General features: G+C 41.2%; 1 protein-coding gene across 4 annotated transcripts in view; it reads left to right on the top strand.

The window, feature by feature from the left end:
- The window catches only part of XAF1 (XIAP associated factor 1), a 205,061-nt gene that overhangs the window by 108,238 nt on the left and 83,150 nt on the right, over positions 1-13,673 (top strand). For all 4 annotated transcript variants that reach the window (XM_044054244.1, XM_044054246.1, XM_044054245.1 and 1 more), the window contains exons 5-6: positions 878-1,070; positions 1,228-1,298. In XM_044054244.1, coding sequence (XP_043910179.1) covers positions 878-1,070; positions 1,228-1,298 — 264 coding nt within the window. The remainder of the gene's footprint in view (positions 1-877; positions 1,071-1,227; positions 1,299-13,673) is intronic.

The following is a 13,673-nucleotide window of genomic DNA, read 5'->3' as shown; positions in this document are numbered from 1 at the left end:
TTTAGTAGCCAGCTAACTGTATAAGAAAATGAGAAATAAGTAATTTTAAAGTAAATAAATAAATTGGTAATTTCATGCATGGCAGCCACAGGTAGTTACTGTCTCAGAACTACATAATGTTATGAAACATAAGCATTCACAGGTAACCTATGATAAAACACTGCATTAATACAGATAATTGCTGCCTACAGTATACACAGAGTAGTTCCACATCAGATAAAATGCATATAATATGACTGTGAAGCATGATTAGAGAAGTTTAGGCTAACAAATAAAGGAGATCATATATGATATTTGCAGTCATCTCTAGCAAGCAACAGTTTTGTACTCCTTCCCTAAGGAAGGAAAATGTTTGGCATGTCTGCCAGATGTGACATAAACTATTCCAGAATTTAGAAGCCATGATGGAGCATACCGTTTTGGCACTGTGTGTTTGTTTCCGTGGCACAGAGACCACTGCATTTTTTTCATATCTCTGACTATCCTGTGTAGTCTTATGACATCCCAGCTCCCACAAAGCAATGGGCAGACTTTTTTGTGCATAATATTATAAGTCATATTCCTAAGGTGAATGTTCTGTCTTGAACTAATGAGCAGCTACTGTAAAAGGAGCTTGTATGACGGATAGTTTTGGGAAATTTAAGGTAGTCCTGAGGTGAGTAAGGTTTGTAGCAGAGATGAGCATTTTAAATGAGACATAGTATTCCAGGTGTGTGTGTGCGAGTATGTATATATAATATGTATGTATGTGTGAGAGACTGTTTTGACACACAGCTAACCTAGAAGGCTTTTATGGCAACTCTTACAATGACTCTGGTTTAGCATTTCTCATGCTCGTCAACCATTTCCATAATCTCTGCTTCTGTCTCCTACACAGGCCGATGAATGCAAGGAGCGTCAAATGAGTTGTGATTTCTGTGAGCTATCTTTGCCTTTTAGCGTACTGCAAGAACACGCCGAGGCCTGTGGCAGTCGAACAGAACTTTGCAATGACTGCAAGAAATATATTCGATTAAGTGACTTTGAGAGGCACAAGAATAGCTGCTCATTGGACTACAAAACAACAAATGGTATGGTGAAGCCTCAGTTCAGTTGTAAATCCCCAGTATATTATCTCTGTTACTGGTGCATTATAATATGTGGTCTTTAATGAAAATGGTTCTGCAAAGGACCATACAGAATATCTCCTTGCCTGCTTGTTACACTTTTTCTTTTTCCTTTCTAAAGGTTCAAAAAAGGTGGTTCCGTGCCAGTTTTGCAAAAAGTCCTATGCAGAAGACCAGCTTTTTCAGCACCAGGTAAGATTGTTTTGCATAGCCAGAAACACTTTTTAGTATTATGAAATGCTGACTTTTATAAATGCTAGTGGAAAAAAAAATCTTTGCTCTAGCACCTTGACTGTGGGAGCTAACCCTAATCCTCTACCTCTCGCATTTTCCCAGCCTTATGTTTAAAAAAATGTACATTCTGCTGTATTCTCTATGTCCATTGCAATATATGATGTAGTTATGCTAAATGAGAGCATTTTTAGCACCAAACCCTTTGAGTTACAGTCTCCTTGACTGATAGGTCCCTCCTAACTGCATGCTTTTGCCCCTGTCGGCTAAACAGCTCCTTATCCTTCTACCTAGACCAGGTCTCCAAAGTAAAACTTTGTTTCCCTATAAACTTGTTGACAGCATGAGAGGTGTTGCCAAGATTTTATTTTTTATTTGTGTCTCATCTCAGCAGATAATTATTGCATGTTACTAAAATGTTATTAATGTGACACAGTATTAATGTGTATCAGACCCTCTCTAAATGATAAAATGAGTGGATGTCCTAAAGTCAGAAACAGCCAAATACTTATTAGAAAATGAAGGGCTTTCAGTGTTTCCAAGGACTATTAAAAATCTGATTTGGTAGTACAGATTATCGTCTGTCCTGTACATTCTTGAATTTCATATTTCCACAAGTTCTACAGGATAATAATATTTTTTTGTGCACAATTCATTGTGCAAAAACTACAGTCTCACGTCATTTATGAGACCGCCTCTCTCCATCTTGTGCCCCTTAGTTTTTTTACATCTTCCTTTGAAGCATTTCTCCATGTTGGAGTCTTACATTCGTTCAGATACTTAATTGATTCCTAATAGAGTAAACATGTAAAGAAATACATGTGCATATTGACTGTAAACCATGGAGTATGTTGGCACCTTCTTTTTCAAAGTTTCTATTCTATCACTGCCTTTCCACTGAATTGTACACAGTATGCCAGATTTATGTTACAAGCTAAAAATAAAGAGGAAGAATTGTTTTCTGGTGATGCTTCCTTTTATGCAGCTGAGAACCCCTACCTCTAGCTGTTCGTAGTACCTTCCCCATTAACTACCCATATCTAATTGTATTAGTCATTTCTAGTTTTGTTATCAGTATTTTACCTTCTATGCTAAGTCTTCCTTTTCAGTTTTGTTATTTAAGTGTATTGTTTTTCATTTGTCTGCATTAAATCTAAAGCGTCATACAGCTGAATTCTAACCATGCAAACTCGGTTACTTTGTTGCTCACCCCCAAACCTGCTGCAGTTCTTTCTGACCTGTAAAGAGGCAGCACTTTTCTCCAGTTCCTGTGTATTATTAGATAATATAAAATTGAAAAGGACCTGCTCCACCTGAACTGAAGTTTGACAACAATCACTTGTAATTTATCTTTCTTTACTGTGGCTTCTGTTTATTATTGCAGTCTGTGGATTGATGTCCAAGTAGTTTTCACTCATGACACCAGAAGAGTAACCTGATGCAGGTAACGTGAATAACTTGTGTATTCATCATTTTGTGTCATGCTTTGTCAACAGTTTTGCTAAAGTCTACAGAAGGTACACCTATAACCCTTCTGTTTTCTATTATTTTGATTACGTATTTAGCTTAATCCATTTTGGTGCTGCGGTAGCGTTGTCGCCTCACAGTAAGACGCTGTCTGGTTAGATTCTCAGCTAGAGCATCTTCTGCGTGGAGACATGCGTGAATGGGTGTACCTTCCTTGAAGGTTGTGTCAGCGCTGGCAACTCGGTATGTAAAAATCAACTGCCAATCATTAGCGGTCCGGAGTTCCGCTGTGGTGACCCCTAACCGGAAAAAGCCAAAAGACAAAGAAAGAAGATTCAGCTTAATCCATTTAGATTTGTTTGTCATAACCAACCACCATGGATTTATGCTGCCTTTAATATATTTAATATGTAATTCCTTGGGGTACAGCCCCAATTATGATCCATATGAACGGAGCTCACTTAGTGGCTCAAGTACTGGAAGGGCCAGGGCAGAGAAAAAAAGGTGGAGTGCTTGATACCAACTTACCCATCCTGAGTGGAGAGTGAAGGTCTCACCTACCAGACCCTACAGGAGTGTTGGGGAATACCAAAGGGGTGCTTTGTTTCAGTTTGGCTATATGAGTATAAACAAGTGAAGCGCACACATGCTTTGCAGAAGCATAGGTAGGACCTCCCTAGAGCAGCAAAATATATGTGAGCCATTGGCTACCACTGAGAAGAGGTTAGGTTTAGGCCGTCAGCCAGCAACAATTGGCAGGATGGCATACCACGCATCCAACTCCCACCTTTAGGGGGAAAAAAAAGGAGCTAATAGAGCTATTACCCTGCTTAAGGCATGAATGGGTCATGGGGCTATCACCCTACCCAGGGAGCAAATGTGTCTAGCTCTCATACCCCCCCCCCCCTCCCAAATCAGAGAAATGGATGAGCTAGTAGGATGTAAGGTAGGAATCACATGAGAATTAAAAAAAAAAAAAATATATATATATATATATATATATATATATATATATATATATATATATATATATATATATATATATATATTTTGGAAGAGCCTGTTTCAAAGTAGAATTACAGTTGCTTCTTCCAGTGTTTATGTGCTATCCCCACCCTTCATGATTTGTTAAAGGGAATGCTCAGAGGTGTGATTCGTTACTTAGGTCCTAAAGAATTCTTGCATGAAATGCCTTGTGGTCCCATTTTCTTATTCCCTTTTAGCTTTGTAATGTCCATAGACTCTTTTTAACATGAATGCACTGGTATGAAACTGCCTTTCAAGAATATTTCTCATGTTGGACTGAAATACCACCTCAATCATACTGGTTAGAAATTTCTATTTATTTTCCTTGACTTGTCATTGTCTTGCTTTGCCCACATTTCTTTCACTTCATTGTCTTTAACAAATGTCCCTTTCTTTGCTGTGTGATATACCTGTAAAATGTTTTGTCTCTCTTCCTAGAGATTCTGCAGTATTGCTCTTTGCTATCTTGCTTACATTTTTCTTTCCTTTTGCTTTACCTTGATCCCTTGCCCCCTATCTATACTCGCACACACCCCTCCTATCTCTTTCTACACGTGTATGTACATACATATCTGTATATATGTGGCATGCCCCCCTTTTGGTTTCTTATATTTTCTGATTGATAACAGTTCTGTTTATGTATGCCTTTGCTTTTAATAACCAGGTGAGTGCACTGACCTAATAAATAATTATTTTTCATTCCCAGACTAACAAGACTACATTACTGGTGTCAGACTAAATGAATTGAAGCAAATTTGTATATAGATGTATTTCTCAGCTGTATTGCTGAGACTTGTTTGGGTGTTATGTAAATGTCTGAAATTTTGAGACCTGCTTTAGTGAGTCCTGAAACATGGAAACTCAATGGCCAAAAGAATGGATTTGCATATACCAAGTACAAGATGGCCATTTCCTGGCATGTTTTCTTTTGTCTGTGGTATAGCAGTCTCAAAGTTGGAATATAGAAGTTTGGAGGGTGTGGGGGGGGGGCTTGCCCTCCTTCTTGGGGGATGCAAGGGAGCTTGCTGCCTTGCAAAAAGGAGGTTTAAAGGCGAAGAGTGATTTTTCAAAATTTGCTTTTTCTTCTGGATTTGTGACTTGTTTCAGTGTGTCAGCACTAGTCATTATGAGTGCTGACATTTTAGTAGGGAGCCATAATTTGCAGTGGCTTAGTTTCAGTAAAACATCGACTAAAACCTTGTGAGAAGTGGAAGTATAATGTACTGGCATCTAGTTACATTCCATCAAAGGTGTTTCTAGGGTGGGGCAAAGATGTCAACAGCCCTGGGAGCAAGGTATTAGGGGATGTGATAGGGAAATGCCAGTTTGTAAGTAATGCACTACGGCATTCAGAAATGCATTTGCAGTCAGTTGTCAAGCACTTCACTGCTTTGTGTGTGATTAAAAGATGTAGCCAACTGCTTGCTACAAATGTAATTGGTTTTCCCCATTTTTCACAAGTGTTTTACTTCTGTGTGTTTGTGTGTGTGTGCCTATATAGGGATTATACATGTGTGTGTGTGTGTGTGTGTGTGTGTGTGTGTGTGTGTGTGTGTGTGTGTGTGTGTGTGTGTGTGTGTGTGTATATATATATATATATATATATATATATATATATATATATATATATATTTTGTTTTTTTTTTTTTTTTGTTTTGCCAACTCTGCTCTGGAAACAGCACAGGACACTAGTCAAGCAAGCTGTGGCTTGCAGTCTAAATGCTCCCAGATGAACACTCAGTTGTGTATTCAAATTAAGCTGACTCGTATACATCTCCCCAATCTTAATCATTCTCCAAGTCTGTTAACAGCAAAACTGGATGTTGACCAGAGCCTCCATATCATGGGACATGTGGTGCTTGACCCCTGCAGAAATGCTGTTTTTGTAATGTTTTACTTGTTATGCTTGGATCATAAGCAGATACATTTGTGACCTGGTTGTGGTATGTTCCTGAGGGCTCCCCTTTATAATCTCGAAATACTGAAATCTCAAATTTCAGTGTCCGAGACCATAAAGGCGAAACTTCAAAATGGAGAGAGTGCATAAGCACGAATCCGAATAGCTCGAATCTGCACTTATGTATTTACGTTCATCGTGTTTCACTGCTGCAGTCCTTACACTAGGGTTATCCTGCCATCAGGCGGTCCTGCAGTCGGCCAGAGTTCCAAAGTCTTGGTCCGGCGTCAGTTGCTGTTGCCTCCTCCCTGATGTCAGTGCACCAGGGGTATATATAAGAAGCAGCCGACGCCATTTTCTTCAGTCTTTCTTGCCACGTGGTGCCCGAAGCAAAAGCAGTTCGCAAGTGCCGGTCGGCCTACTCCTGAGATATCAAATTCGATTTTCAGGACCGAAGTCTTCAATAAAGCTAAGTACCCCTTTGGGGAAACTTTTTCTTGCCTCAGACCAATGTCAGTAAAAGTTAATAATTGAATTTCTTGTGGGAAGCAAATACCTCATAAGGATTTTCATTCTTACTGTATTCCATGCCTAGGCCCAGATCACGACGTCACTAGTCGGTTTTGTGCTAGATTTAACAAACGCACTATTAAACGTCGGTTTGATTTTGATCGCCATTACTTTGGCCGAAGGTTTAATTATACCATGCCATCGGAACAACCAACGACCGCAGTTCACAAAAAAACGCAAAGACAAGGATAAGGACAGGCATCCGAGGCCCAAAACTGACGACGAAGCCTCTTCTAGGCCAGTCACCGGTTCTCAGTGAGGCGCTTTCGCAGCCCCTGACACCTGCTACCTCAGAGCCACAGGCTGCTGCCGACTCCCACGTGGAGGTGCCTAGGTCTCTGGATACTCAAGGTGTTGGGCCTACGGACACCAACCCTTCAGATGGGTCCGGAGCCGCTGAGCAAGCATCAGCTTCTGAGGGTGTTTTCAGACCTTCACAGCTTACCTTTGTAACTACAGCCAAGTCTAAAACTACATTAAAGACAAAGAAGCAAGTACAGCATTCACCTGGACAGGCCTCCATGCCCAAAAAGCAGATGCTCAAAATGGCTGAAGACTTAATTACTCTGATCAGGGGTTCCCACCCCCCTCCTGACAAAAGGCCTAGGCAGGATACAGACTATGATTCCTCTGACCAGGTTTCTATTTATTCTGATTCCTCTTCAGACCAGGGATACTCTTTACCCCCCTATGAGGACTCAGATGCTGAAGAATCAATTCCTTCAGCCTCTCCTCCTGAGGATTATTCTTTTGGGGAAACTTTACATACCATGAGGGAGCATTTCCATTGGGAGGGCCAGGATTACTCAGAATCGAAGAAAAGGCTCAGAGACTTTCTTTTATTGCCTCAGCACAGACCTCTTGCTGTTCCACCAGTGGTGGATATTGTGGATGATGTGTTCTCTGAATCTAGTTTAAATCCTGATTCTTTACCCCCTGCTGCAGTCAAGCCAGACAGGTACTACAGAGTCCCTGACTCTCACAAATTTCTTTATAAAAACCCTGTTGCTGACCCAGAAACTATTTCCCAATGTCCCAAAGGGGTAAAGGCTTCCACGGCTAAAAATCCAGTTCCCTCTGACAGGGATTCTAGAGCATTAGACAGATGGGGGAAGAAAGTTTACACCTCTACAACTTTAGCAGTGAGGGCTTTAAATTGCCAGTTTCACATGCTTAAATATCAACAATATTTACTGTCTCAGTTAAAACAAAAAATGAGTACAAGTGCAGAACAACCTGACTATAAGGAAATGCAGGATTTATTGCATGCAGCTGAACAAGTGGGAAAGCATACTTTGCAATGTGGTTTTTCATTAGAGGCTTCTTGTAGAGCAGCAGTTACAGAATCTGTGATTCAAAGGCTTGGTTAAAAGAACAAAGTTTACCAGATCATGTTAAGGCAAAATTACTGGATGCTCCTTTACAGCAGGATATTTTATTTGGTGTTAAGTCAGAAGAGATATTAAAGAAAATGGAGGATAAGGCAAAATCTATGCAAACCGTGAAGGCTTTCTTACAGATACAGCCACCTCGATTTAGCAGGAATTGGCCTACAAAAAATTGGTCTTTTCCATTGTCAGACAGGCCACAAAGAGGGAGATCCCAGCCCCAAGGCTCTTACAGACCACGACAGTGGGGTGCTTCAACCCCAAAAGGAGGGGAAGACAAGTCACAACCTTACAGGAAACAGTCCCAATGACTTCCCCCTTCCAATGCCAAGCTCTTCCCTTTTGGCAGCTCCCTTAGGGGGAAAACTAGCACTTTTTTCACAAAACTGGCAAGCAATCACCCAAGACAAATGGGTTCTGAATATTGTGTCTCAGGGTTACAGGATCCACTTTCACACTTTACCATGGCTAAAAGGAATGCCAGACCTGCCACAAAATCAATGGGCAGAGGCACAAAAGCAAATTACAGCCCTCATGGACATGAGAGCTATTCAAAAAGTGCCACAGCAGGAACAAGGACAAGGATTTTACTCAAGACTCTTCCTGGTCCCCGGAAAGGACAAAGCTTGGAGACCCATACTAGATCTGTCTACTCTAAATACTTACCTGGATGTTCCGAAATTCATAATGTTGACACTACAACAGCTCCTTCCCATGTTGGGCAAGAAATCTTGGCTTGTTACTTTGGAACTCAGAGGCATACCTGCATGTCCCTATCAGACAAAATTGCAGAAGATACCTCAGATTCTTAGCTGGTTCAATGCACTACCAATTCTCTGCACTGCCCTTTGGCTTATCTACTGTGCCCAGGGTCTTCACAAAGTGCCTGGCACCAGTAATTGCATTTTTCAGACAAAAAGGAATTCAAATATATCCATACCTGGACGACTGCCTGATTCAAGCAGAGAGCAAGGACATTCTTCTAAAGCATCTGGAGTTTGTAAAAAGGTTGCTAATTTGCCTAGAGTACACAGTAAATGAAAAGAAGTCAAAACTAGTGCCCTCACAAGAGATAATATTCCTGGGTACCAGCTTAAATACAACAGCCCAGATGGCTTATCTCACGCCAGACAAACAAGGACAATTGACTCAGTATTTTCAATTGATGGCAACAAAGTCCCAACTCCCTGTAAGAAAAATTCTGCAGGCCTTGGGATTCATGGCATCCTGCATACTACTAATTCCATATGCCAGACTGCATATGAGGAAACTACAATGGTACCTAAAAAAGTGTTTGGACTCAACACTCTCACAGCTTGGAAACAGTAATACCACTAAATTCCCTGTCTACAACAGGAGTTTCGATGGTGGGCAAAGGCATGTCACCTCAACAAGGGTCAGCCTTTCACTCTTCCCACAGCCAGGCAGACATTAACAACAGATGCCTCGGATTACGCCTGGGGAGCACACATGGCAGGAAAATGTATTCAGGGCAAATGGACCACAGACAAAATGCATCTTCACATCAATCAAAAAGAGATGTTGCCTGTACAAAATGCCCTAACATCTTTCAAGGACCTTCTGCATCCAGGACAATTATTATTAAGACAGACAACACCACAGTAATGTGGTACATAAACAAGCAAGGGGGCACTCATTCTTACCCCCTATGTAGACAAGCCATGACATTGTGGAACACAGCTCTAACTTATCAAGTTAATCTGCAAGCACAATTCCTGCCAGGAAAGAAAAATACTCTGGCAGACGACTTAAGCAGAAACATCATGCATCCTCACGAGTGGAAATTAAATCCACAAATCTTCAGCATGATAATGCAAAAATGGGGATGCCCGGACATGGATCTTTTTGCCTCCCCACTGAATTGCCAACTACAAAAATTCTGCACAAGGACTTATCACACACAAGCATGGAAAGTGGATGCTCTTTCGTTCAGCTGGAAAAGCCTAAAAGTTTATGCCTTCCCACCTCTGCCTGTCCTTTCAAAGATACTCCTAAAAGCCAGACAAGAAAAAACACAGTTGATTCTGATTGCTCCAGACTGGCCACGCCAGCATTGGTACCCAATCTTAAAGAACTTAGCTCAAGGCCCACCTTGGATTTTGCCTCAAATTCCACACCTACTGACTCAACAAAACAATCAGATCCTGCACAGTCAGCTCAAAACCTTAAACCTGGCTGCATGGCAGATTCATTAGCCAAACAGACAACACCTCCCTCTAAAGCTGTTATGGGTGTCATTTTGGAGGCCAGGAGGCCTAGCACCAGGAAATCTTATTCAGAAAAGTGGAATAGATTCTGTGCCTGGAACCAGGCGCAAAGCCTTGACCCTATTGTCCCTAACATTCCTCAGATACTACAATACTTAACTGAGATGCTGGACAAAGGACTATCCTTCTCATCCATTAAGATCCACGCCTCTGCCATTTCGGCTCATTACAACACAGATCCTCCTATTTTCTCTCATCCATTGCTAAAGCAGTACCTCAGAGGGGCTAAAAACATAAGACCGCCCCGGAGAGCACCAACACCTACTTGGGACCTCAATTTTGTCTTGGAAAAGCTCACTTTACCTCTTTTTGAGCCAGCCAATTCAGCAAAATTAAAATATGTATCATGGAAAACTGCTCTGCTCCTGGCAATAACCTCAGCATGAAGAGTCTCAGAACTACAGGCACTAATGGCAGTGGAGCCTTTCATCATTTTTCATCAAGACAGGGTTTCTTTAAGAACAAACACTTCTTTTATGCCTAAGGTAGTATCCAGTGTGGCTCTTAACCAAACTATTCACTTGCCAACTTTTTATCCAAATCCCCAGAATAAAGGGGAGAGACTTCTACACTCCTTGGACATACACAGGCAATTACGCTTCTACTTGTACAAAACAAAAGCTTTCAGAAAAACTGAACAATTGTTTGTATCCTATGCTGCGGGATCACAGGGAAAGGCTATTTCAAATCAGACCATTTCAAAGTGGATAGGACACTGTATCCGGTTCTGCTACACACAGCATGGGAAACCTGTACCATCTAACATCAGGCCACATTCCACCAGGGCAACTGCCACTTCTACTGCCTACCTTAGAGGAGTACCTACCAAAGATATCTTGGAAGCTGCAACTTGGAGTTCAGTGCACACCTTTACCAAGCATTACCACTTGCCTCTTTATTCTAGATCTTGAGCTGGCTTTGCCCCTGCAGTGCTGCAGGGTCTCATAGCCACATCAAATCCTCTATAGAACCAGCCACCCTTCTTCAGCTTTGGGATTCAACCCAAGTGTAATGACTGCAGCAGTGAAACACGATTTGCATAGTACAGTTTTGTACCTACCATAAATGTAGATGTTCGAGTGTCTTCACTGCTGCAGTCCTGGTTACCCACCCGCCATCCCCTCTTTCTTAGCTGGGTCTTATCTATACCTTTCTACACTATACTACCTATGTGGTGTATTTGCTGGTTACTGAAGGTTTTGTAAGCAATATGTATTGCCTATCTTTTTGGGGGCACCTGACATCTGGGGCAAGAAAAACTGAAGAAAATGGCGTTGGCTGCTTCTTATATACCCCTGCGCACTAACGTCAGGGAAGAGGCGACAGCAACCGACGCCGGACCAAGACTTTGGAACTCTGGCCGACTGCGGGACTGCCTGATGGCAGGATAACCCTAGTGTAATGACTGCAGCAGTGAAGACACTGTAACATCTACATTTATGGTAGGTACAAAACTGTACTTTACGTGGTGTGTCTGGGTATGAGCTTTTTGTTTTTTTTTTTTCTGTTAGTGCGATCTCGGAGTTGGTGTATATATAATTGGGGGATGTGGGGGGTGCAGGGGGGCTTGCCTCCCTTCTTACATGTAGTGTATCTATGTATAGTTTGTGTGGTTTGGGTAGAATGGTGTGTGTGTTGTGTGGTGCATGGTGTATGTATGTTCATGATTGTGTGTTTCGTGCTTTTGGGTTTCGGGATTGAGAGTCATTTGCCATTCTAGTTTCAAGATACTGAAATTCAAGATTGCAGTATTTCGAGAATATAAAGGGGAACCGTTCCTGAGACTCAGGAAGATGGTTCTTGAACTTGTATAGTAATTTGTAGAATTACTTCCTCTGTGTCAGGGTGGGTCTCGGACTGATGCTTGACTGTGCTTTTCACCAAAGGCTTAATGGCCGGACATACTTATGCGAAAGTGCTTTTAACCGAAAAAGCATTTTCGCATATGTATGCTTGCAGCCAGAGGGAGTCTTGGGGGAATGACTGTTGTGGTGGAGATCGTACTACTGTGCGGGTAAGGAAATGTTTTCCTTTTCCCCACTGTAGTGCAATCTCAGAGTGAGAATATTAAGTAGAGGGGGTGCAAAGGGGGCATAGCCCTCCTGCATAAACACCTTTTTGTTGTTTTTTTTTTTCTATTTTTTTTTTTTATGCGCTTTAACAAAAGTGCTTTTTCGGTAAAAGCGCTTTCGTTAAAGTGTGTTCGGTGATGTTGGATTCGGACTTTCGTTCAACAGTCCTAGATCCATCAGGGTATCCCCCTTTTCCCTTTCTCATTTTTCTGTAACTTAATAAACTTTCAATAAAAGTTTGCTTAAATAAAAAAAATAACACCATCCCATAATAAAATTAGAACTTGAGGGGAGATTTGTTAAATAAGTTGTAGGTCAGACAGTAAGACTGTAAGAGATTGTGACAAGGGATCAAATTATTTGGGTCTAAAATTTAACTTGACTGAATTTGCATTTTGTCGAGCCAGAAAACAAGGATGAAATCAAATAAGCCTGTTTTTATTTTTGCAGGGATGCCAAGTCTCCTTTGCACCCCCACATAGGGGGCTGCATTGCACTCTCGCCCCTCTATTTAAATATTACAACCTTGAGGGTGTACAGTCTTAAGAAAGATGAACACTGAGGGTGAAGGGGGCTGCCTTTTGAATTGTAAACTTTAAGTTCACTTGTGTGTAGTGAAAATGTGGTGCTTGCACCCCTACACAAATTTCTGATGTTTTTTCCTAGTTTTATTACCCAGTTCGGCAACACTAATGACTTTCCTTATTCCTGACAACATCCTCTTTACCACAACCCTGTATTCTGTTTCTCCACCACACGGCTGTCAATTTCCTCAGTAGTTCTCCTTTTCTTGTCCATTTTTTTCTAATTGCCTGTTTGGAAATGAGTGAGAGGCCTTCTGAAATCAAGGTAGACCACACCTGCTGCATAGGCTTGTCAAGCCTGACTGTAACCCAGTGATAAAACTGTCAGGTTTTACTGATGTCTTTGGCCTTTAACATGTATTAGCTGATGTGTAGGAGAGTGCTGTCCTCCAGAAATGCTACCAGCATTCTTCCCTTGGTTGTCTCCATGACATTTCTTAACATTGATGTTCTGTTAGAAGGCCTGTATTTTCCCAGATTTTTTCTGGTCTCCCTGTGTACAAGGTTTCTACACTTGCTGTCTTCAATTTATCAGACATTTCTGCACTAGCTAAAGGTCTGATAATCTCTGTCAGGGGATCTGCCAGCATGCTTTCTCAATTTCCGAGCACTCCAGGAATTATGATTTTATAAGCTGTCATTTATTTGTATCTCAGAATCAGCACCTATAAACATTCATGTGCAATCCAGTCTTAAAATGATTCCTGATGATTACACTGTCCAAGGAATATAGTAATAGGTACAAAGTCATTACACTTAGCATATTACTGTAATCGAAACAAGTGGGTTTTACCGTAATGCTCATGTACAGTTACTTTTAAAGATGTTTTCTCTCATTACCCCAGTGGCACACATGGTAATTATATACAAAATGCTAATGTACAGTTACTTTTAAAGATGTTTTCCCTCATTACCCCAATGGCACACATGGTAATTATATACAAGACTCTCATTTTCTAATCAAAACCTGGAATTCAGTGCAAAAACAAAGAAGGCATAGAATAATAAAGAGAACACATGGAAACTGTTTATCAGTTACCAGAT

Source organism: Protopterus annectens, chromosome 13.part0 (genome assembly GCF_019279795.1).
Source record: "Protopterus annectens isolate FY-2018-M chromosome 13.part0, PAN1.0, whole genome shotgun sequence".
NCBI classification, from domain to species: Eukaryota; Metazoa; Chordata; order Ceratodontiformes; family Protopteridae; genus Protopterus; species Protopterus annectens.
Note: the sequence above shows the minus strand (reverse complement) of the source record. Positions and strands in the feature narration are given on the sequence as shown.